This window comes from Elephas maximus, chromosome 2, assembly GCF_024166365.1.
Source record: "Elephas maximus indicus isolate mEleMax1 chromosome 2, mEleMax1 primary haplotype, whole genome shotgun sequence".
In the NCBI taxonomy this organism is placed as follows: domain Eukaryota; kingdom Metazoa; phylum Chordata; class Mammalia; order Proboscidea; family Elephantidae; genus Elephas; species Elephas maximus.
This window is the reverse complement of record NC_064820.1, coordinates 146,774,079-146,796,362: the sequence shown is the minus strand read 5'-3', so window position 1 is coordinate 146,796,362 and position 22,284 is coordinate 146,774,079. Positions and strand designations below refer to the sequence as shown.

Genomic DNA, 22,284 nt, shown 5'->3' with positions numbered 1-22,284 from the left:
CCATACATGTTGTTAGGGGCCGTTGAGTTGGTTCCGACTCATAGCCACCCTGTGCACAACAGAATGAAACACTGCATGGTCCTGAGCCATCCTTACAATTGTTATGCTTGAGCTTATTGTTGCAGCCACTGTGTCAGTCCACCTCATTGAGGGTCTTCCTCTTTTCCGCTGACCATGTACTCTGCCAAGCGTGATGTCCTTCTCCAGGGACTGATCCCTCCTGACAACATGTCCAAAGTATGTAAGATGCAGCCTCGCCATCTTTGCTTATAAGGAGCATTCTAGATGTACTTCTTCCAAGACAGATTTTATCATTCTTTTGGCAGTCCATGGTATATTCAATATTCTTCAACAATGCCACAATTCAGAGGCATCAATTCTTCTTCGGTCTTCCTTATTCACTGTCCAGCTTTCACATGCATATGATCCGATTGAAAATACTATGGCTTGGGTCAGGCGCACCTTAGTCTTCGAGGTGACATCTTTGCTCTTCAACACTTTAAAGAGGTCCTTTGCACCAGATTTACCCAATGCAATGCATCTTTTGATTTCTTGACTGCTGCTTCCATGGCTGTTGATTGTGGATCCAAGTAAAATGAAATCCTTGACAACTTCAGTCTTTTCTCTGTTTATCGTGATGGTGCTCATTGGTCCAGTTGTGAGAATTTTTGTTTTCTTTATGTTGAGGTGCAATCCATACTGAAGGCTGTGGTCTTTGATCTTCATTAGTAAGTGTTCCAAGCCCTCTTCAGTTCCAGCAAGCAAGGTTGTGTCATCTGCGTAAAGCAGGTTGTTAATGAGTCTTCCTCCAATCCTGATGCTCTGTTCTTCTTCATATAGTCCAGTTTCTTGTATTTCACCCCTGCCCACATGTCTGTCAGTTTGTCGTACTGTGGGGCTTGCGTGTTGCTGTGATGCTGGAAGCTATGCGACCAGTATTCAGATACCAGCAGGGTTACCCATGGAGGACAGGTTTCAGCTGAGCTTCCAGACTAAGACAGACTAGGAAGAAGGAGCCAGCAGTCTATTTCTGAAAAGCATTAGCCAGTGAAAACCTTATGAATAGCAGCAGAACATTGTCTGATATCGTGCTGGAAGATGAGCCCCTGGTTGGAAGGCACTCAAAAGATGACTGGGGAAGAGCTGCCTCTTCAAAGTAGAGTCGACCTTAATGACGTTGATGGAGTAAAGCTTTCAGGACCTTCATTCTCTGATGTGGCATGACTAAAAATGAGAAGAAACAACTGCAAACATCCGTTAATAATCAGAACCTGGGATGTACGAAGTATGAATCTAGGAAACCTGGAAATCATCAAAATGAAATGGAATGCATAAACATCGATATTCTAGGCATTAGTGAGCTGAAATGGACTGGTATTGGCCATTTTGAATGGGACAATCATTTAGTCTACTATGCTGGGAATGACAACTTGAAGAGGAATGGTGTTGCGTTCATCATCAAAAAGAATGTTTCAAGATCTATCCTGAAGTACAACGCTTTCAGTGATAGGAGAGTATCCATACCCCTACAAGGAAGACCAGTTAATACGACTATTATTCAAATTTATGGACCAACCGCTAGGGCCAAAGATGATGAAATAGAAGATTTTTGTCAGCTGCTGCAGTCTGAAATTGATGGAACGTGCACTCAAGATGCATTGATAATTACTGGCGATTGGAATGCGAAAGTTGGAAACAAGAAGATCAGTAGTTGGAAAATATGGCGTTGGTGGTAGAAACAATGCTGGAGATTGAATGATAGAATTTTGCAAGACCGACAACTTCTTCATTGCAAATACCTTCTTTAACCAACATAAACAGCGACTATACACATGGACCTTGCCAGATGGAACATGCAGAAATCAAATTGACTACATCTGTGGAAAGAAAGACCCAATATGTAGATATAATAAAAATAATGAAGAGGTGTTGGTGAGGAAGTGGAGAAATTGGAACACTCATCCATTGCTGGTAGAAGTGTAAAATGGAAAACAATCTGCATGACACAGGTTGTTAATGAGTCTTCCTCCAATACTGTTGCCACATTCTTCATGATATAGTCCAGTTTTTCGGGTTACTTGCTCAGTGTACAGATTGAATAAGTATAAAAGGTACAACCCTGATGCACACCTTTCCTGACTTTAAACCACGCAGTATCTTCGCATTCCAACGACTGCCTCTTGGTCTATGTATAGATTCCTCATGAGCACAATTAAGTGTTTTGGAATTCCTTTTCTTCACAGTGCTATCCATTAATTTGTTATGATCCACACAGTCTAATGCCTTAGTATGGTCAATAAAACAAAGGTGAACATCTTTCTGGTATTCTTTGCTTTCAGCCAGAGTCCATCTGACAGCAGCAGCGATATGCCTCATTCCACATCCTCTTCTGAATCCGGGTTGAATTTCTGGCAGTTCCCTGTCAATGTACTGCTCCAGCTGCTTTTGAATGATCTTCAGCAAAATTTCACTTGTGTGTGACGTTAATGATATTGTTCAATAATTTCCACATTTGGTTGGATCACCTTTCTTAGGAATAGGCATAAATTTGGATCTTTTCCAGTCAGTTGGCCAGGTAGCTGTCTTCCAAATTTCTTGGCATAAACGAGTGAGCACTTCCAGCACTGCATCCGTTTGTCGAATCATCTCAGTTGGTATTCCATCAATTCCTGGAGCCTTGTTTTTCATCAATGCCATCGGTGCAGCTTGGACCTCTTCCCTCAGTACCATTGGTTCCTGATCACATGCCGCCTCCTGAAATGGTTGAACATCAACCAATTCTTTTTGTAATAGTGACTTTCATCTTCTTTTTATGCTTCCTTTGTTGTTTAATATTTTCCCTGAGAATCCTTCAGTATTGCAACTTGAGGCTTAAATTTTTTCTCCAGTTATTTTAACTTGAGAAATGCTGAGCATGTTCTTCTCTTTTGGTTTTCTAATTCTGGGTTTTAGCACATGTCATTATAATACTTTGTCTTCTTGAGCCACCCTTTGAAGTGTTCTGTTCAGCTCTTCTACTTCATCATTTCTTCCATTCGCTTTGGCTACTCGATGTTCAAGAGCAAGTTTCAGAGTGTCTTTTGACATCCATTTTGGCCTTTTCTTTCTTTCCTGTCTTTTTACTGACCTCTTGCTTTCTTCATGTATGATGTCCTCGATGTCATTCCGCACCTCCTCTGGTCTGTGGTCATTAGTGTTCAACATGTCATATCTATTCTTGAGATGGTCTCTAAATTCAGGTGGGATATACTTAAAGTTGTACTTTGGCTCTCCTAGACTTGTTCTAATTTTCTTCACCATCAACTTGAACTTGCATATGAGCAATAGATGATCTGTTCTACAGTTGGCCCCTGGCCTCATTCTGCCTGATGATATTGAACTTTTCCATTGTCTCTTTCCACAGATACAGTCAGTTTGATTCCTGTGTATTCTTTCTGGTGAGATCCACGTGTATAGTTGCTGTTTATGTTGTTGAAAAAAGGTATTTACAATGAAGAAGTCATTGGTGTTGCAAAATTCTATCATGTGATTGCCAGTGTAGTTTCTAACACCAAGGCCATGTTTTCCAACTACGGATCCTTCTTCTTTGTTTCCAGCTTTCACATTCCAGTCACCAGCAATTATCAATGCATCCTGATTGCATGTTTGATCAATTTCAGACTGCAGAAATTGGTAAAAATCTTCAATTTCTTCATCTTTGGCCTTAGTGGTTGGTGTGTAAATTTGAATAGTAGTCATTAATTGGTCATCCTTGTAGGCATATGGGTATTATCCTATCACTGAGAGGACAGATCTTGAAATGTTCTTTTCGACGATGAATGCAATGCCATTCCTCCTCAAGTTGTCATTCGTGGCATAGTAGATCATATGGTGGTCCATACCAGTCCTTTTCAGCTCACTAATGCCTGGGATATTTACGTTTATGTGTTCCATTTAATTTTTGATGACTTCCAGTTTTCCTAGATTCATACTTCATGCAGTCCAAGTTCTGATTACTAATGGATGTTTGCAACTGTTTCTTCTCATTTTGAGTCCTGCCGTGTCAGCAAATGAAGGTCCCAAAGGCTTGACTCCATCCATGTCATTAAGGTTGACTCTACTTTGAGGAGACAGCTTTTCTCCTGTCTTATTTCAAGTGCCTCCCAACCTGAGGGTCTCATTTTCCGGCTCTATGTCAGACAGTATTCTGCTGCTGTTCATAAAGTTTTCGTTGGCTAATTCTTTTCAGAAATAGACCACCAGGCCCTTCTTCCTAGTCTGTGTTAGTCTGGAAGTTCAGCTGATATCTCTCTGCCATGGGTGACCCTGCTGGAATTTGAATACTGAGGGCATAGCTTCTAGCATCACAGCAACATGCAAGCCCCCATAGTGTGACAAACTTGACAGCTTGCTTAGTGGTCAGCTAATGATTGCACAGAGATTTCTGTAAGTCTTTATGAAACCAATAAATCTCCCACCATTTGCTGAGTAGCTCTTTGTGTGTGTTGGGGTGTGCTTTCCACACTCAGGGTGGCAGCTTATAACTTTTCCTTAACCTTTACTTCCTGCTTGTGCAGAGTCTTAAGGTCATGCAGAGGTGTAAGCTTAGGACTAACTCACATCTTTCCTCAGCGTGCACACATCTCCGCACATACACATGGCTGTCTTGATTCCCAGGTATATGTTAAAGCTTTTCAAAGTTCATATGGAGACCTCACTCCCTAGCTTTTCTTTTTAAGCTTTTTGGTCAGTCACTCATTTGCCCAATTATTGCTGCCTCAAGCAGATGCAGTGTCAACAATTGCTGCTAATTGTTTTATAAAGTGACCCCTTCACCCACTCCAGCTCCGTTTTCCCTCCTCCCAAAGGCTTTGAGTGGGATTTTTCAGAGGACTTCAGGTTAAGTAATGACAGTTACCTGAGAATGGGACTTTGGAGGCCCTCCATCCCTATTCTGCTCCCTCCAGTGCCTCCTAGATTGCTGGTTTTAACTGATTGTAGGATTGCTGGTTTTCAAGGCTATCGGGGGTAGGGGAATTGGCATAGAGGAAATTAAAACATGAGAGAGCTCACTGTTCTTCCTGAGATACAGCCTTTTTTTTTAAAATACTTACTGAATTGTTGCAAGTCTTTGGTCAGTTTCTAGAGTTATGAAAAAGTTGACTTTTGGCAAATTTTCTTAGTGTTTTTGTGGCTTTTATGGAGGAGAATATTTTGGGAGTTCCTTATTCCACCATTCCTGCTGACTTCACCCCTTTCAGTCTGTATCGCATTGCCTTCACAGTCTGTAATTCTTTTGTTTGTGTATTTGTTCATTTTGCTTATTTTCTGCCTTCCTTATCAGACTGTAAGCTCCATGAGGGCTGGGATTTTGCTTTATTCATTGCCCGAGGTAGTACTTTTGATAGAATAGGCTGTCAGTAAATATTTATTGAAAGAAGGAATTGAATTAATAGCTCATAACAAGTCAGGGATGTTATTGAGTGCCTACCACATATAGATACTTTTATAGAGAAAAAACATCACATTGTCAGTTCGTTACATTTCCTTAAAACAGTAATCAAAGAGTTTGGATAGACTCACTATATACTAAATAATATTGGGGATACAGAATAAGTAGAAAACAGTTTTTACCTTCAAAGTTTTTGTATAGTTGAGAGAATAGATGACATAATTGAGAGTAAAAGTGTAGAAGATAAAGTGCCAGGTTTTGTGGCACAAACACTCAGTGTAGTAGTACAGCATAGGATGTGGGCAAGAAACTTATCAAGACAAGCTCTGACTACAAACTCTGAGATGTGAGATTCCCAAGGATGGCCTGCCATTGTCTTCATCCACAAGGAGCTAAGCACTTTTGATGTGAATGAAAAACTGACCATTTCATTGTGAGAAGAGAGTTTGTTTTTTCACAATAACCAGAAAAAAAAAGGAAACACATTTAGATTAATAAATAAATATTGCAATTGCCATACAACTAATTAGTGTTGGAGGGGGTACTAGAAGCTCTTCATGGTCCATTCTCTTTTCTTTCTATTATGCTGCCTCCCATAGCAGCTTAGTTTACCTCAAAGGCTATCACATGGGGTTGCTGTGAGTTGGAATGGACTCAGTGGCAACTAACAACAAAATCATTAGGACAGGCTCCTTTCAGAAGAGGAGAATGATGAAGAAAGATTTCCAAAACTTCGGTTGCTATTGGCAAAAGGGAAACTCAAACCAATAACTATTTTGCCTTTTATCTCAGAATTCCAATATATCTGATCAACAAATTCTGCACCTTAATTACCATGCTCTAAAAAATTTCTTTTTATTTTTTCTTCTACCGCAGGACTTTTGCGCATGGTGAGCCCACTTCCTGAATTGGTCTTTCCTCCCCTCTTCCTCTAGTTTGCCTCTACTCATCCCTCAGATCTCAGTGTAAATGGAATTTCCCCTAGGTATTCCCTTCCTAATCTCTGTGACTGGGTCAGGTCTGCATTTTAGGTTCTCATAACGCCATGTTCCTTTCTTTTTTAGCACTTGGGACAGTCTATTTTTAACAACTTTATTGAGGTATAATTTACATACCATAAAATTCACCTGTTTTAAGTACACAGTTAATTGATTTTGATCAGAGAAACTCATTTTAATATATTGTATCTTCTGTTTGTTTTTTAGATCATTCATCGAGATATAAAACCTGAGAATATTTTAGTATCCCAGTCAGGAATTACTAAGCTCTGTGATTTTGGTTTTGCACGAACACTAGCAGCTCCTGGAGACATTTATACGGACTATGTGGCCACACGCTGGTATAGAGCTCCAGAATTAGTATTAAAAGATACCACTTATGGAAAGTACGTGTGTTTCGGATTTCTGCCTAGCCTTTCCTGGACATCTTTTTCCCTTGGTGTATCTGTCATCCCTATTACTGATACCTTCTGCCTTCTGTGCATCGGTTGGGGCTGAGAAGAGAGACACCTCCAGTAGTATTGTAAGAGAAAGGCCCAGCAGGCGGTCGTGGCACTGGCTACCACTGCTGCCATGCTTGCCCCCTGGGACTCAATGGCCATAGCCCCAGTAAACCAATGCAGAAATTTCTCAGGGCCTATCCAGACTTGCTTTAAGCTGTGTCCCCACCCTTGGCAGAGTTGCCTCCTCCATATGTCTTTAGCCTGTGCATTCTGCAGAGATTTGTAAATCATTTATCTCACTCTGCCAGTGTTGCAATAGGAAGTGCCAAGTTTCCTATTTTCTGGAAAATGGCACCCTCACTGCAGAGGATGACAATTTTTAAACTGTACTCTTCTAGGTGCCTCAAAAAGTAGCATGGTTTCAGCCTAATATGAAACAGCAATGTCATATAAAAACAGTGAGTCCTATAGAACATAAAGTAACCAAGGTGTATAACTGAATTCAAGAAATGAGGAAAAAAAACCCAATTCTGACATGCTGCAATGAACATTGGTGAACCGGCATCTCTTTGAATCCCTGCTTTCAGTTCTTTTGAGCAAATACCTATGAATGGAATTGCTGGGTCATATGGCTGTTCTTTTTTTAACTTTTTGAGGAACCACTATACTGTTCTCCACAGTGGCTGTACCATTTTGCATTTCTACCAGTACTAGACGAGGGCTTCAGTTTCTCCACAATGGATGAAAATTTCAATTTCTCTATATCCTCGTTAATGTCTTTTTTATTTTAACAAGTTTCTTCCTTTTCACCTTACATTATCTGTTATATTTACTAGTTCAGTCTTCATTTCCGAAATGATTTTTTTATCTCTAATTTGTTATTGAGTTTTGTCAACTAATTTATGAATTTCTCTAATTCTGATTTATATTGTTCTTTCAGGTCTTGTAACATTTTCTTAATGTCTGTTAGCTCCTTTTGAAATAGGGCATTACAATTTTGTCCTATTTCATGGGTATGGCTTTCTGGTGGGCTTTTGTTGTCTGTAGGGATGTTATTCTACTTCTTTTTCTCTTATAATTTTTTAAGTGCTGGGATTTAACTTCAGTACTTGAATGTTACCCATTTTTACGTGAAATTAGTTTTTCTGAACTTTTAGACCAAAAAAACCCATTGCCATGGAGTCAATTCCAACTCATAGTGACCCTATAGGACAGAGTAGAACTGTCCCATAGGGTTTCCAAGGAGCGGCTGGTGAATTCGAACTGACAAGCTTTTGGTTAACAGCCTGAGCTCTTAACCACTGCACTACCAGGGCTCTGAACCTTTAGAAGGAGGCATATTTCAGGATAGCTTTTCTAACTTCACAGAACTCCTGCTTCTACTTCTGTGTAGTGTTAAAAAAAAAAAAAAAAGGTAGCTTGTTTTCTGAGGTATCCTGGCTCTGTTCCCCTCATGCACTTTTATCTGGGTCGTCTCATCATTTAGGAGCCCTGGTGGCACAATGGGTAAAGCACTTGCCTGCTAGCCAAAAAGTTGTTGATTTGAACCCACCAGCCGCTCCACAGGAGAAAAATGTGACAGTCTGCTTCTATAAAGATTTACAGCCTTGGAAACCCTATGGGACAGTTCTACTCTGTCCTCTTGGGTCACTCTGAGTCAGAATAGACTTGACAGCAGTGGGTTTGGTTTGATTTTTTTCCGTCTGTTCTTTATTGCCATTATCCTGCCTAGTTTGATTCCTTTCTTAGCGGTTTCTCCTTAGTCCTTGTCCTAGAAAGAAGCCCTGGCTGGTAAATTTCCAGAGTTAATAAGAGGCATACACTGCTCCAGCCCATTTGTATCTTACCAGAGACCCCTTAGCTGACCTGCTACTGGCAAAACCTCCCAACTCAGCAGCTGTTCTTAAATTGACCTACTGTTTTTTCCAATGACTACCTGTTGGCTATTTTGGGGCTCTCCTGTTCTCAGGTCAATAAGATACCTTGTTGCTTCCCTTTGCATAGACACTGATATTATGCAAGTCTTGTGACTGTCAGTGTTTTGTCCTCATCCACTTGTATTTTGTGGGGATATCTTGTCACTTACTTTTGTTTTAAATATTGCCCATGTATTTTTGGTTTTGGCATCCAATTACTCTGCTTTTGTGTGGGGATTTGGGGAGATTCAAAACGCATGCTGCCATCTACCCAGAATCTAGAGACTGTTGTTAGTTGCCTTTGTGTCAGCTTTGACTTATAGCTACCCCTTGTACAGCAGAACAAAATGTCCAGTCCTGCATCATCTTTGTGATCCTTAGTATGCTTGAGTACATTGTTGCAGCCACTGTGTTCTTTGAGTGCCTTCCAACCTAGGAGGTTCATCCTCCAGCACTATATCAGACAGTATTCTGTTGTAATCCATAGGGTTTTCATTGGCTAATTTTCAGAAATAGATCAACAGGCCTCTCAGTCCATCTTAGCCTGGAAGCTCTGCTGAAACCTGTCCACCAGGGAGGTGACCCTGCTGATTTTTGAAATACCAGTGGCATAGTTTCCAGCATCATAGCAACATGCAAGCCAATGCAGTATGACAAACTGACAGACAGATGGTGGACGGGAGTTATCAAATCTTAAAATCTTTATCAGTCGGATCAATGAAAAACAGATATCATTGTATGATTTGTACATTATATTGTATACAATTTATGCTTATTCTAAATATGAGGTTAGGTATCTATTTTATTTTAAAAAATTATTTTTGTCATTTTTGAGAATATACACAGCAAAATACACATCAATTCAACTGTTTCTACATGTACAATTCAGTGACATTGATTACATTCTTCAACTTGTGCAACCATTCTCACCCTTCCTTTCTGAGTTGTTCTTCCCTCATTAACATAAACTCACTGCCCCCTATGGTTTCTATTTAATCTTTCAAGGTCCTGTTGTCACTTTGATCCCGTATAGATAGATCTTAAAGAGGTTCGCTATCTTCATTTATTCAAAAGACCCAGTGATATAAACTATCTTTTTTTTAATATATATGTAAACTGTCTCTTAAAAAACAGATTACCTGAACAAAATTTGGATTATGACTGACTCACAATGGATTAAGATAAATAAAGGAAAGTAGCTGATAAAATATTTGGGATTTTTATTTATTATTTTTTAAATGCAAGATGATTTTAGTATTTAATTATTCTAATTCATAACTCACTTATACTGTCTTTATATAAGTATCTGTAATAATTTTAGAATTACAGTGACTTTATCTGTACTGCTACAGGGCTTCTCATGCAATTTAAGTAAAAGTTACTGAATTTTACTAATAAAATGTGATAATATTTAATGTAGATTCTTTAATAGGATGTGATGTTTCAGTGAAAATTTATAAACAATACCACTTAAATGAGGAGCCCTGGTGGCACAGTGGTTAAGCACTTGGCTGCTAACCAAAAAGTGGGTGGTTTGAACCCACTAGCTGCTCCACAGGAGAAAGATGTGGCAGTCTGCTTCTGTAAAGATTACAACATTGGAAACCCTGTGAGACAGCAATGGGTAACCACTTAAACATTTTTGTTTCTTAGGCCTTGATCTTATTTTAAAAGTTTTTAAAAGATGTTTTACATAGGCTTTGCATGAAAAAAACTAACTTATTCTTATTCATTCCAGACCTGTAGATATCTGGGCTTTGGGCTGCATGATCATTGAGATGGCCACTGGAAATCCCTATCTTCCTAGCAGCTCTGATTTGGATTTACTGCATAAAATCGTTTTAAAAGTAGGTAGGTATTACTGAAATATTCTGTTACATGCCTAAAAGAAATACTGCCAGATCAATTCTGCATGATTTTCAAATTTAGCTTTTTCTTCATAAGAACAGGGAAGCACATTGTTGGGTAGATGGCAGCAGATGGATGCCTTAAGCTGATAAAGAAGGCAGAAAACTCTGTTTTTACAAATTAAAAAAAAAAAAATACGGGTTTTGTAATATTTTCTTTGCCTGAGTACAAAGAGCTATGCCATATGTTAGTGGTTGATGGTCAAAAAAATAGTACGATAAGAACCTACTTCAATTTGCCTGAAAGTTGTTTTTAAATTTGGCTTCTATAAATCTTTGCATCTCTAAATGAGGCTTTTAAAATAATAGAGATGAGTCAGATGCTTTTTTTTTTAAGACCCTGGGAGATATAAAATCTGTTATTCACTCAGAAATTAAAAAAATAATTTTTTTTTTAACCACACTGGGTAGCCAGATAACTAAGTATTTCAATAACACCTACCTACTTTTAAAACGATTTTATACAGTAAATCCAAATCAGAGCTGCTAGAAAGATAGGGATTTGGGGATGTATTTGATGAGAGCTTAATTATCTGATTATCTGCTTTGTGACCCAAACATTGTGATGGTTAGCCATACTCATGGCATGTCAATGATTTATTTTCCTTATATTTCTGAATGAGGGCCTTAAGGAGCCCTTTGTGTGGTGGGGAAGCTATACATCAACATGTAAGTATAGAATCATTAAGAAGGACTGTGACATTTCTGTGAACAACTATAAAAATTGTGAAATCTGGATAAATATTGATTTAAGATGCTGTTCAGAGCTGTAAAGTATTATAGTTTTTTTGTGTGTAATCTTTAAAGTTCTGGTTATGAGGTTAATGCTAGAAGGAACTTTAGAGATTTTGGCATCAGTTCTCTCATTTTACAGATGAAGAAACCCAGGCACAGAAAGGGAAGAGATTTGCCCAGCTTTATAGAACTGATGATGGCAAAACTGGTGCTAGAACTTAGACTGTCCACTTGTATAGTTTTTTTTATTTTACTACTAATCTCTAGCCTTGTTTCTTCTTTGCAATACTTCGATTGCTAAGCAGTTTTAATAGTCTAGTTTTTTTTGAGTGAAACTTGCTGATGAGCACCTGCTACCCAAACCATTTAAATACATGGAAATGTGTAAAATTTGAATGTGCTCTTCCTAATAGCATTATATGTTATGTTTTATAGTTTGGGAAAAGAAAATGAATTTGGTGGTTTTACATTCTCTGTTAGGTGTATGCTAGAACAGATTAATGGCAAAATCTCAATTTTTTTTAATGACATATTCAGTTAGTTCCTTGTTCAGCTTTAAAAATTTAGGTTCGTAATTGTTATTCTTACCTCAGTTTCTAATAATTTAATGTAGGTCACATAGCAATTTGATTATTTTGACTATAGACTAAGTTCCCTGTTTTTTGTGTGTGTGTGTTTTTTGTCTTTTCAGGCAACTTGACACCTCACTTGCAGAATATTTTTTCCAAGAGCCCCATTTTTGCTGGGGTGGTCCTTCCTCAAGTTCAACACCCCAAAAATGCAAGAAAAAAATACCCAAAGCTAAATGGATTGTTGGCAGATATAGTTCATGTATGTTAAGAGATTAAAGAGTTATTTCTGGAAAATTTACATAAATTATAATATAGTTTTAAAATATTACTGTAATGAAATACCAAAAGAATTAGTGATGTTATCTATTAAAAGTTACTATACTCCTTTTTAAAATTTACTACCAGTTCCAGTAATTGTGGTGTCAGTTCTGACTGATGGTGACCTCATATATGTCAGAGTAGAACTGTGCTCCATAGGGTTTTCAGAGGCTGATTTTTTGGCAGTAGATTGCTAGGCCTTTTTTCTGAGGTACCTCTGGTTGGACTTGAACCTCCAATCTTTCAGTTAGTAGCTGAGTGCATTAACGGTTTGTACTACCCAGAGACTCCCAAAATTTACTATAGGGAAATTAAAATTCAGAGACTGTTAGAACTAAAAGCACTTTAAGATAATCATGTCCATTATTTTTTAGTTTATCTCAATTTTAATGATAATTAGGGATAATCTGGAAAATTTTTAAGGTCTTATGCTTATCACCGTATTTCATTAGCATTCAGTCTACCTGGGCCAGGAATCTGTTCTTTGTACTGTGGTGCCCTAAAGTATCCACAAGGCATTCAAAAAAAAACCCAGTATTAGCAGCTGTAATTTTAATGTTCTTCAAAGCTACAGTACCAAGATTCACCTTGAGTTGGAGCAAAATAAAAACACCGTATAACCCTTTTTTATTATTTTAAAATTTAAATTTCAGTTTTAAACTAGATAATAAATATATCATACAAATAAAAAAAAGAAAAAAAATTTTTTTTATATCGTACAGCTAGTATTAAATTCAAAAGGTAAAAGGCTTACTGTGAAAAGTAAACTGCTTCTATTTCTATTCTCTAATCAGCCAATTTCTCTTCCCCAGTGTAAGCAAGATAGCTCATTTCTAATGTACAGCCCTTAAAAAAATGGTTATAATCCTGATCAGAAGGGGGAAATGCAGAACAGGATTTCATTCTCATGGAATCCAGACTTTCTGGAGCCATGGAGGCTGGATGAACCTCTGAAACTATTGCCCTGAGATAATCTTTAAATCTTAAACCAAAAATATCCCCTAAAGTCTTCTTAAAACCAAACAATAGTTTAGCTTGATGGGTAAAAAATGTCTTCCTTGAGCATTGTGCTCTTTTAAGATCTATCTGTATGGGATGAGATTGACAACAGCAATTTGAAAGATTAGATAGGAAACTTAGGGGGCAGTGAACTTATGTTAATGGGGGAGGAACAGCTCAGAAAAGGAGGGTGAAAATGGCTGCGCAACTCAAAGAATGTAGTCAGTGTCACTGAATTGTACATATAGAAATTGTTGAATTGGTGTATGTTCTGTGTATATTCTCAACAACAGCAACAAAAATAAAATAAGTTATTAAAAAATGGTTATCTAAATTTCAAAGTAAGTGTAATATTTAAAACAAAGAGCTCTGGAATCATATAGCCTGCATTTAAAATGCAGCTCTGCTACTAATTAGCTCTGTACCCTGGGAAAAGTTACTTAACCTCTGTGCCTTTGGTTTCCTCAGCTATAAAATGACAATTATAGTACTTCTGGGTTTGGAAGATAAAATGAGGTATTGGTAGAAATGTGTTTAGCAAGGGGCCTTGAATGAGCGGCCAACAAATGTTAATGTTAACTGTTGTTGCTGTCATTTAGGTAAACCTAGACATATTAACACATATTTCTAAAGAATAAATTATTCTTGAAAGAAAAAAAATACTTCATTGTTACTTGGAAAGAACTAGATCAGATTTATTTACTACATTTTATTTACTATATTTTCAGTTTAATTTTTTGTTGTTGCTGCCATGGAGGCCACTCCAACTCAGGGCAACCCCATGCATAATGAGATCAGACCATTGTGTTCCACGGGATTTTCATTGGCTGATTTTTTGGAAATAGGTTGCCTTTTTTCCTAGTGTGTTACGCTGGAAGCAATGGTAATTGAGTGGTAGAATTCTCCCTGTCCATGTGGGAGAACCAGGTTCGATTCCAGGCCAGTGTACCTTATATGCAGCTGCTACCTGTCTGTCAGTGGAGTCTTGTGTGTTGTTAAGATGCTGAACAGGTTTCAGCAGAACTTCTAGATTAAGACAGACTTTTTTTTTTTTTTTAATTTAGATGAAGGTTTACAGAACAAACTAGCTTCTCATTAAACAATTAGTATTATCTTGGTCGTCTAGTGCTCCTATGACAGAAATACCACAAGTGGATGGTTTTAACAAAGAGAAGTTTATTCCCTCAAATGAAGTAGGCTGGAAGTCCGAATTCAGGGTGCTGGCTCCAGGGGAACGCTTTCTTTCTCTATCAGCTCTGGAGGAAGGTCCTTGTTATCAGTCTTCCCTTGATCTGGGAGCATCTCAGCACAGGAACCTCAGGTCCAAAGGACACACTCTGCCCCTGGCAATGCTTTCTTGGTGGTATGAGGTCCCCATGTCTCTCTGCTCAGTTCTCTCTTTTATATCTCAAAAGAAATTGGCTCAAGACACTAATCCTGTAGATCTCATTAATATAACTGCCACTAATCCATCTCGTTACATCGTAGTGATAGTATTTACAACACATAGGGAAATCACTTCAGATGACAAAATGGTAGACAGTCATACAACACTGGGAATCATGACCTAACCAAGTTGACAGATATTTTTGGGGGGCACAATTCAACAAGTACACATACTATTTTGTGATGTTGGTTGCCAACCCCATGACATGTCAACACTCTCCCCTTCTTGACCTTGGATTCCCTATTACCAGCTTTCCTGTCCCCTCCTGCCTTCTTGCCCTTGCCCCTGGGCTGATGTGCCCATTTAGTCTCACTTTGTTTTATGGACCTGTCTAATCTTTGGTGAAGGGTAAACCTCAGGAGTGACTTCATTACTGAGCTAAAAGGGTGTCTGGGGGCCACACTCTTGGGGTTTCTTCAGTCTCTGTCAGACCAGTAAATCTGGTCTTTTTTTTTTTCTTTTTGGTGAGTTAGAATTTTGTTCTACATTTTTCTCCAGCTCTGTCTGGGAGCCTCTATTGTGATCCCTGTCACAGCAATAGTAAATGGTAGCTGGGCACTATCTAGTTGTGCTGGACTCAGTCTGGTGGAGGCTGTAGCACTTAAGGTCCATTAGCCCTTTGAACTAATCTTCATTCTCCCTTACTCCAGACGGGGTGAGACCAGTGGAATATCTTAGGTGGCTGCTCACAAGCTTTTAAGACTCCAGATGCTACTCACCAAAGCAGAATGTAGAATGTTTTCTTTATAAACAATGTTATGCCAATTGAGCTAGATGTTCCCTGAGACCATGGTCCCCACAGCCCTCAGCCCAGTAATTACGTCCCTCAGGGAGTTTGGATGTGCCTATGCAGCTTCCATGACCTTGCCTTGGACAAGTTGTGCTGGCTTCCCCAGTATTGTGTACTATCTTACCCTTCACCAAAGTTACTACTTATCTATTGTCTAGTGTTTTTCCATCCCCACTGTTCCCCTCCCTCATAACCATCAAAGACTGTTTCTTTTTGTGGGTAAACCTTTTCATGAGTTTTTATAGTAGTGGTCTCATACAATATTTGTCCTTTGGTGATTGACTTATTTCACTCAGCATAATGCCCTCCAGATTCATCCATGTTATGAGATGCTTCACAGATTCATTGTTGTTATTTATTGTTGCATAATACTCCATTGTGTGTATGTACCGCAGTTCGTTTTTCCATTCACCTGTTGATGGGCATCTAGGTTGTTTCCATCTTTTTGCTATTGCGAACAATGCTTTAATGAACATGGGTGTGCATATGTCTGTCCGTGTGCCTATTCTAATTTCTCTAGGATATATTCCTAGGAGTGGGATTACTGGATCATATGGTATTTCTATTTCTAGCCCTTTAAGGAAGCTTCATATCATTTTCCAAAATAGTTGTACTATTTTGGATTCCCATCAGCAGTGCATAAGAGTTCCGGTCTCCATGCAGCCTCTCCAACATTTATTTTCTGTTTTTTTTTATTTGTGCCAGTAATGTTGGGGTGAGATGGTATCTCATTGTGGTTTTGGTTTGTGCTTCTCTAATGGCTAGTGTATGCTGAGCAAATAATCTGAGAAGCTGGACTATATGAAGAAGAACAGGGCATCAGGATTGGAGGAAGACTCATTAACAACCTGCTTTATGCAGATGACTCAACCTTGCTTGCTGAAAGTGAAGAGAACTTGAAGCACTTACTGGTAAAGATCAAAGACCACAGCCTTCAGTATGGATTACACCTCAACATAAAGAAAACAAAAACCCTCACAACTGGACCAGGAAGCCACATCATGAAAAATGGAGAAAAGATTGAAGTTGTCAAGGATATCATTTTATTTGGATCCACAATCAACATCCATGGAAGCAGCAGTCAAGAAATCAAAAGATGCAGTGCATAGGGTAAATCTGCTGCAAAAGACCCCTTTAAAGTGTTGAAAAGCAAAAATGTCACCTTGAGGACTAAGGTGCACCTGACCCAAGCCATGGTTGTTTCAGTTTTCTCATGTGTATGTGAAAGCTGGACAAAGAATAAGGAAGACCAAAGAAGAATTAACGCCTTTGGATTGTGGTGTTGGCGAAGAATATTGAATGTACCACGGACTGCCAAAAGAACGAACAAATCTGTCTTGGAAGAAGTACAGCCAGAATGCTCCTTAGAAACAAGGATGGCGAGACAATGTCTCACATAGTTTGCACATGTTATCAGGAGGGATCAATCCCTGGAGAAGGACAACATGCTTGGTAAAGTAGAGGGTCAGCAAAAAAGAAACGAATCTCAACGAGATGCATTGACACAGTGGCCAGCTACATCAGTAGACTCAAGCATAGGAACAATTTTGAGTATGGCGCAGGCCCAGGCAGTGTTTTGTTCTGTTTTGCCCAGGGTCACTATCAATCAAAACCGACTGAATGGCACCTAACAACAACAGCAGCTAGTGATCTTGAGCATTTCCTCATGTATCTGTTAGCTGCTTGAATGTCTTTGGTGAAGTATCTGTTCATGTCCTTTGCCCATTTTTTAATTGGATTATTCATCTTTTTGTTGTAGAGGTGTTAGATTTTCCTACAGATTTTAGAGATTAGACCTTTGTGGGATTTCTCATAGCCAAAATTTTTTTCCCAGTCTGTAGGTTCTCTTTTTACTCTTTTGGTGAATTCTTTTGATGAGCAAAAGCGTTTAATTTCTAGAAGATTCCAGTTATCTGGCTTATCTTCTGGAGTTTGTGTGCTGTAAGTTATGGTTTGTATTCTGTTAATGCTGTGCATAGGGCTTGTACTGTTGATCCTATTTTTTCTTCTATGATCTTTATAGGTTTTGATTTTATATTAAGGTCTTCGATTCATTTTGAATTAGTTTTTGTGTATGGTATGAGGTATGGGTCCTGTTTCATTTTTTTGCAGATGCCAGCCCCATTCGTTAAAAAGACTGTCTTTTCTCCATTTGATGGACTTTGGGACTTTGTCGAAGATCAGGTGACTGTAGGTGGATGGATTTACATCTGGGTTCTCAATTCTGTTCTGATGGTCAATGTATCTGTCATTGTACTAATATCAGGCTATTCTGACTACCGTGGCTGTATAGTAGGTTCTGAGGTCAGATAGTGCCAGTTCTACTATATTCTTCTTTAATAGTGCTTTACTTATCTAGGGCCTCTTCCCTTTCCATATAAAGTTAATAATTAATTTTTCCAGTTCTTTAAGGAATGCTGTTGGTATTTGGATCAGGATTGCATTGTATTTGTAGATTGCTTTAGGCAGAATTGACATCTTCACAATGTTGAGTGTACCTATCCATGAGCATAGTATGTTTTTCCATTTATGTATATCTCTTCTGGTTACTTGCAGTAGTGTTTTGTAGTTTTCTTTGTGTAGCTCTTTTACATTCCTGGTTAGATTTATTCCTAAGTATTTGATTTTTTTAAGGGGCTATTGTAAATGGCATTGTTTTCCTGATTTCCTTTTTGTAGTTCTCTTTTTTGGTGTATCGGAATCCAACTGATTTTTGTATATTTATCTTGTATCCTGCAACTCTGCTGAAGCTTTCTGTTAGTTTCAGTAGTTTTCTCATGGAGTCTTCTGGGTTTTCTATGTATCAAATTATATCATCTGCAAATAGGGACAGTTTTACTTCTTCCTTACCAATTTGGATGCCTTTTATTTCTTTTTCTTGCCTTATTGCTCTAGCTAGGACTTCCAGTACAGTGTGAAATAGGAGTGGTGATAAAGGGCATCCTTGTCTTGTTCCTGTTTTCAAGGGGGATGTTTTCAGCCTCTCTCCATTAAGAATGATGTTGGCTGTTGGTTTTGTATAGATGACCTTTATTATGATGAGGAATTTCCCTTTTATACCTACTTTATTGAGAGTTTTTATCAGGAATGTGTGTTGGATTTTGTTGAAAGCCTTTTCTGCATCAATTGAGATGATCAGGTGATTCTTTAATTTTATGTATGTGGTGGATTACCTTGATTGATTTTCTAATGTTGAACCATCCTTGCATACCTGGTATGAATTCCACTTGGTCATGGTATATTATTTATTTTGATATGATGCTGAATTCTACTGGCTAGAATTTTGTTGAGAATTTTTGCATCTATAGTCATGAGAGATACTGGTCTGTAATTTTCTTTTTTTGTGGTGTCTTTGCCTGGTTTTGGTATCAGGGTTATGCTGGCTTCATAGTGTGAATTTGAAAGTATCACTCTCATTTCTGTGTTCTGAAATAGTTTGAGTAGTACTGGTTTATGCTCTTCTTTGAATGTTTGGTAAAATTCAGTGAAGCCATCTTTTTTGAAAAAAAGCCAGGGCTTTACAAAAAAAATTTTTTTTTATTACCTTTTCAATCTCTTCTCTTGTTATGGGTCTGTTCAGATTTTCAACTTCAGTTTGTGTAGGTAGCGTGTTTCTAGAAATTTGTCCATTTCCTCTTGCTATTCAAATTCTTTGTAGTATTGTTTTTCATAGCACTCTGTTATGATCCTTTTTATTTCACTTGGGTCTCTTGTAATGTCCCCCATTTCATTTCTTATTTGGGTTAGTTGCATCTTCTCCTGTTTTTCTTTTGTCAATTTGGCCAGTGGTTTGTCAGTCCTTTCAAAGAACCAACTTTTGGTTTCATTGATTCTTTCTATTGTTTTTCTATTCTCTATTTTTTATTTCATCTATTTCTTCACTGATCTTTATTATTTCCTTTCTTCTGATTGCTTTTCTCTTTCTATTTGTTCGAGTTGTATAGCTAATTGTCACGGATTGAATTATGTCCCCCCCCAAATGTGTGTATGAACTTCGTTAGGCCATGATTCCCAGTATTGTGTGGTTGTCCTCCATTTTGTGATTGTAATTTTATGTTGAGAGGATGAGGGTGGGATTGTAACTCCACCCCTACTCAGGACACCTCCCCGATCCAAAGTAAAGGAATTTTCCCTGGGGTATGGCCTGCACCACCTTTTATCTCTCAAGATCCAGCAGAGAAAGAGAAAGCCTTCCCCTGGAGCTGATGCCCTGAATTTGGACTTGTAACCTACTAGACTGTGAGAAAATAAATTTCCCTTTTGTTAAAGCCATCCGCTTGTGGTATTTCTGTTATTGTAGCTCTAGATGATTAAGACACTAATGTTTTGATTTTGTACCTTCTTTTTTTGATGTGTGCATCTATTGCTATAAATTAACCTCTGAGCACTGCTTTTGCTGTTTCCCAGAGGTTTTTGTATGGTGTATTTTCATTCTCGTTTGATTTTAGGAATTTTTCAATTACATCTTTCATTTCTTCTGTTACCCAGTGGTTTTTAAGCAGGCTGTTATTCAGTTTCTATGTATTTGATTTTTTTTTTTCCTTGCTCTCCCTGTTGTTAATTTCCACTTCGATGGTATTGTGATCAGAGTAGATACTTTGAATTATCTCAGTGTTCTGGATTTTGTTGAGGGTTCCTTTGTGGCCTAAGATGTAGTCTGTTCTGGAGAATGTTCCATGTGTATCGGAAAAGAATGTATGCTTTGCATCTGTTGGGTGGAGTGTTCTATACATGTCGAGTTTGTTGAGTGTGGTCTTTAGATCTTCTGTGTCTTTGTTCAGTAGTTTTCTTTACAGTGAATGGTGTGTTGAAGCCTCCTACTATTATTGTGGAACTGTCAATTTCTCTTTTCAGTGCCGTTAGAGTTTGTTTTATGTATTTTGGAGCCCTGTCATTGGGTGCATAGATATTTATTGTGATTATGCCTTCATGATGGATTGTCCCTTTAATCATTATATAATGCCCTTCTTTGTCTTTTATGGTGGATGTTGTTTCAACATGTATTTTATCTGAGATTATTATTGCCACTTATAGTCTTTTTTGGTAGTTGTTTGGTTGATGTATTTTTTCTATGCTTTGATTTTTGATAAGTTTATGTTTTTGTTTCTAAGGTGTGTCTTTTGTAGACAGCATATGGATAGGTCCTGTTTTTTTTATCCACTCTGTCACTTTCTGTCTCTTTATGGGTGCATTTAGGCCGTTTACATTCAGTGTAATTATTGATAGGTGTGAGTTTATTGCTGTCATTTCGCAGTGGTTTCTTTTGTGGTGATGACATTTTCTTTGTTCCTCTTACTCTCCTGTTATGCATTCCTTTTGTTTGTGGATTTTTTTTCATTTCTTTCATTTTTGTGTTTACTAAGACTTTATGTTTTTCTTTATTTTGATGAGTAGGTTTGTTAACTTTCTTTGTTAACTATCTATCTTCCTCAGTTTGAACCAGTCTTTTATTACTTTGTATCACTGACTTCCTTTCTATTAGAAAGTTCTTTACCTACCTCATTTATTCCCTCTTTTATTGTTTTGACGTTGTTGTCATTTACAGATTAACCTCTCTGATTCCCTGTTGTAAATCTTTTAGTTTTGTTTTATCCTGGAGAGTTCATTACCTAGGTTGGTATCTGGCTGATGGAATCTTGCATCCTAGATTCAGGCTGTTGTCTGATGTCGTTGGTTCTCTAACTGAATGACTCCCTTTAATCTTGTACCTTTGGGTCTGGTTTTTACATATTCCTTTAATTTCTGTTTATCTGGAAATGTCCTAATGTCACCATCATATTTGAGTGAGATTTTTGCAGGATATATTATTCTTGGTTGGCAGTTTTTTTCTTTCAAGATTTTATATATGTCATCCCATTGCCTTCTTGCCTGCATGGTTTCTGCTGAGTAATCAGAGCTTAGTCTTATTGTTTCCCCTCTGTATGTGACTTTTTGTTTTCCTTGAGCTGCTCTCAGGATTCTTTTTTTGTGTTTGGTTTTATTGAGTGTGATTATGATACGCCTTGGATTTTCTTTTGGAGTCTAGCCTATTTGGGGTTCATTGAGCTTCTTGATATCCTTCATGATATTAGAGAAATTTTCTGTCAGCAGTTCTTCAGTGATCCTCTCTGTGTTTTCTGTTTTCTCCTCCTCTCCTGGAGCTCCAATCACTTGTAGATTTTTGGTTTTGATTTTATTCCACATCGTTCTCAGGGTTTCTTCATTTTTTTTTCGTTCTTTTCTCTGATTTTTCCTCAAACAAGGTGGCATCCAAGGATTTGTCTTCAGTTTCACTGATCCTGTCTTCCATTGTTTCAAACCTATTCCTCAAATCTTCTATGACACTGTCCATTTCTGAAATCTAGTTATCTTTTGCATTTCTAATTGCTGTTTTTGTATAATTTCTAGTTGTTTATTTATTTTGAAAATTTTTTCCTGTATTATTTTGCCGATTTCTTCCATGGTTTTGTCTTTTCCATGATTTTGTCTATTTTTCCCTTATTTTTTCTCCTTTTTTTTCATCACTTGGATAGCCCTGAATATTAGAGATTTGAATTCCATATCAGGTAGTTCCAGTGCCTTTTTTTCCTATTGGAAGTTCATCTGGTGTTTTATTTTGGATGCCTACTAGAACCATCCAAGACAGACTTTTTTAGTTTTACATAATTTTAATTATACCTATATGATGACTATAGAAAAAGTAAAAATACAGATAAAAAGAAAAGGTTAAGATTTTCCCACTCACAATT

At 37.8% G+C, this 22,284-nt stretch overlaps 1 protein-coding gene across 5 annotated transcripts in view; it reads left to right on the top strand.

The window, feature by feature from the left end:
* CDKL3 (cyclin dependent kinase like 3) overlaps positions 1-22,284 on the top strand; it is a 48,739-nt gene that overhangs the window by 12,810 nt on the left and 13,645 nt on the right. For all 5 annotated transcript variants that reach the window (XM_049873654.1, XM_049873658.1, XM_049873657.1 and 2 more), the window contains exons 4-6: positions 6,637-6,815; positions 10,527-10,639; positions 12,122-12,261. In XM_049873654.1, coding sequence (XP_049729611.1) covers positions 6,637-6,815; positions 10,527-10,639; positions 12,122-12,261 — 432 coding nt within the window. The remainder of the gene's footprint in view (positions 1-6,636; positions 6,816-10,526; positions 10,640-12,121; positions 12,262-22,284) is intronic.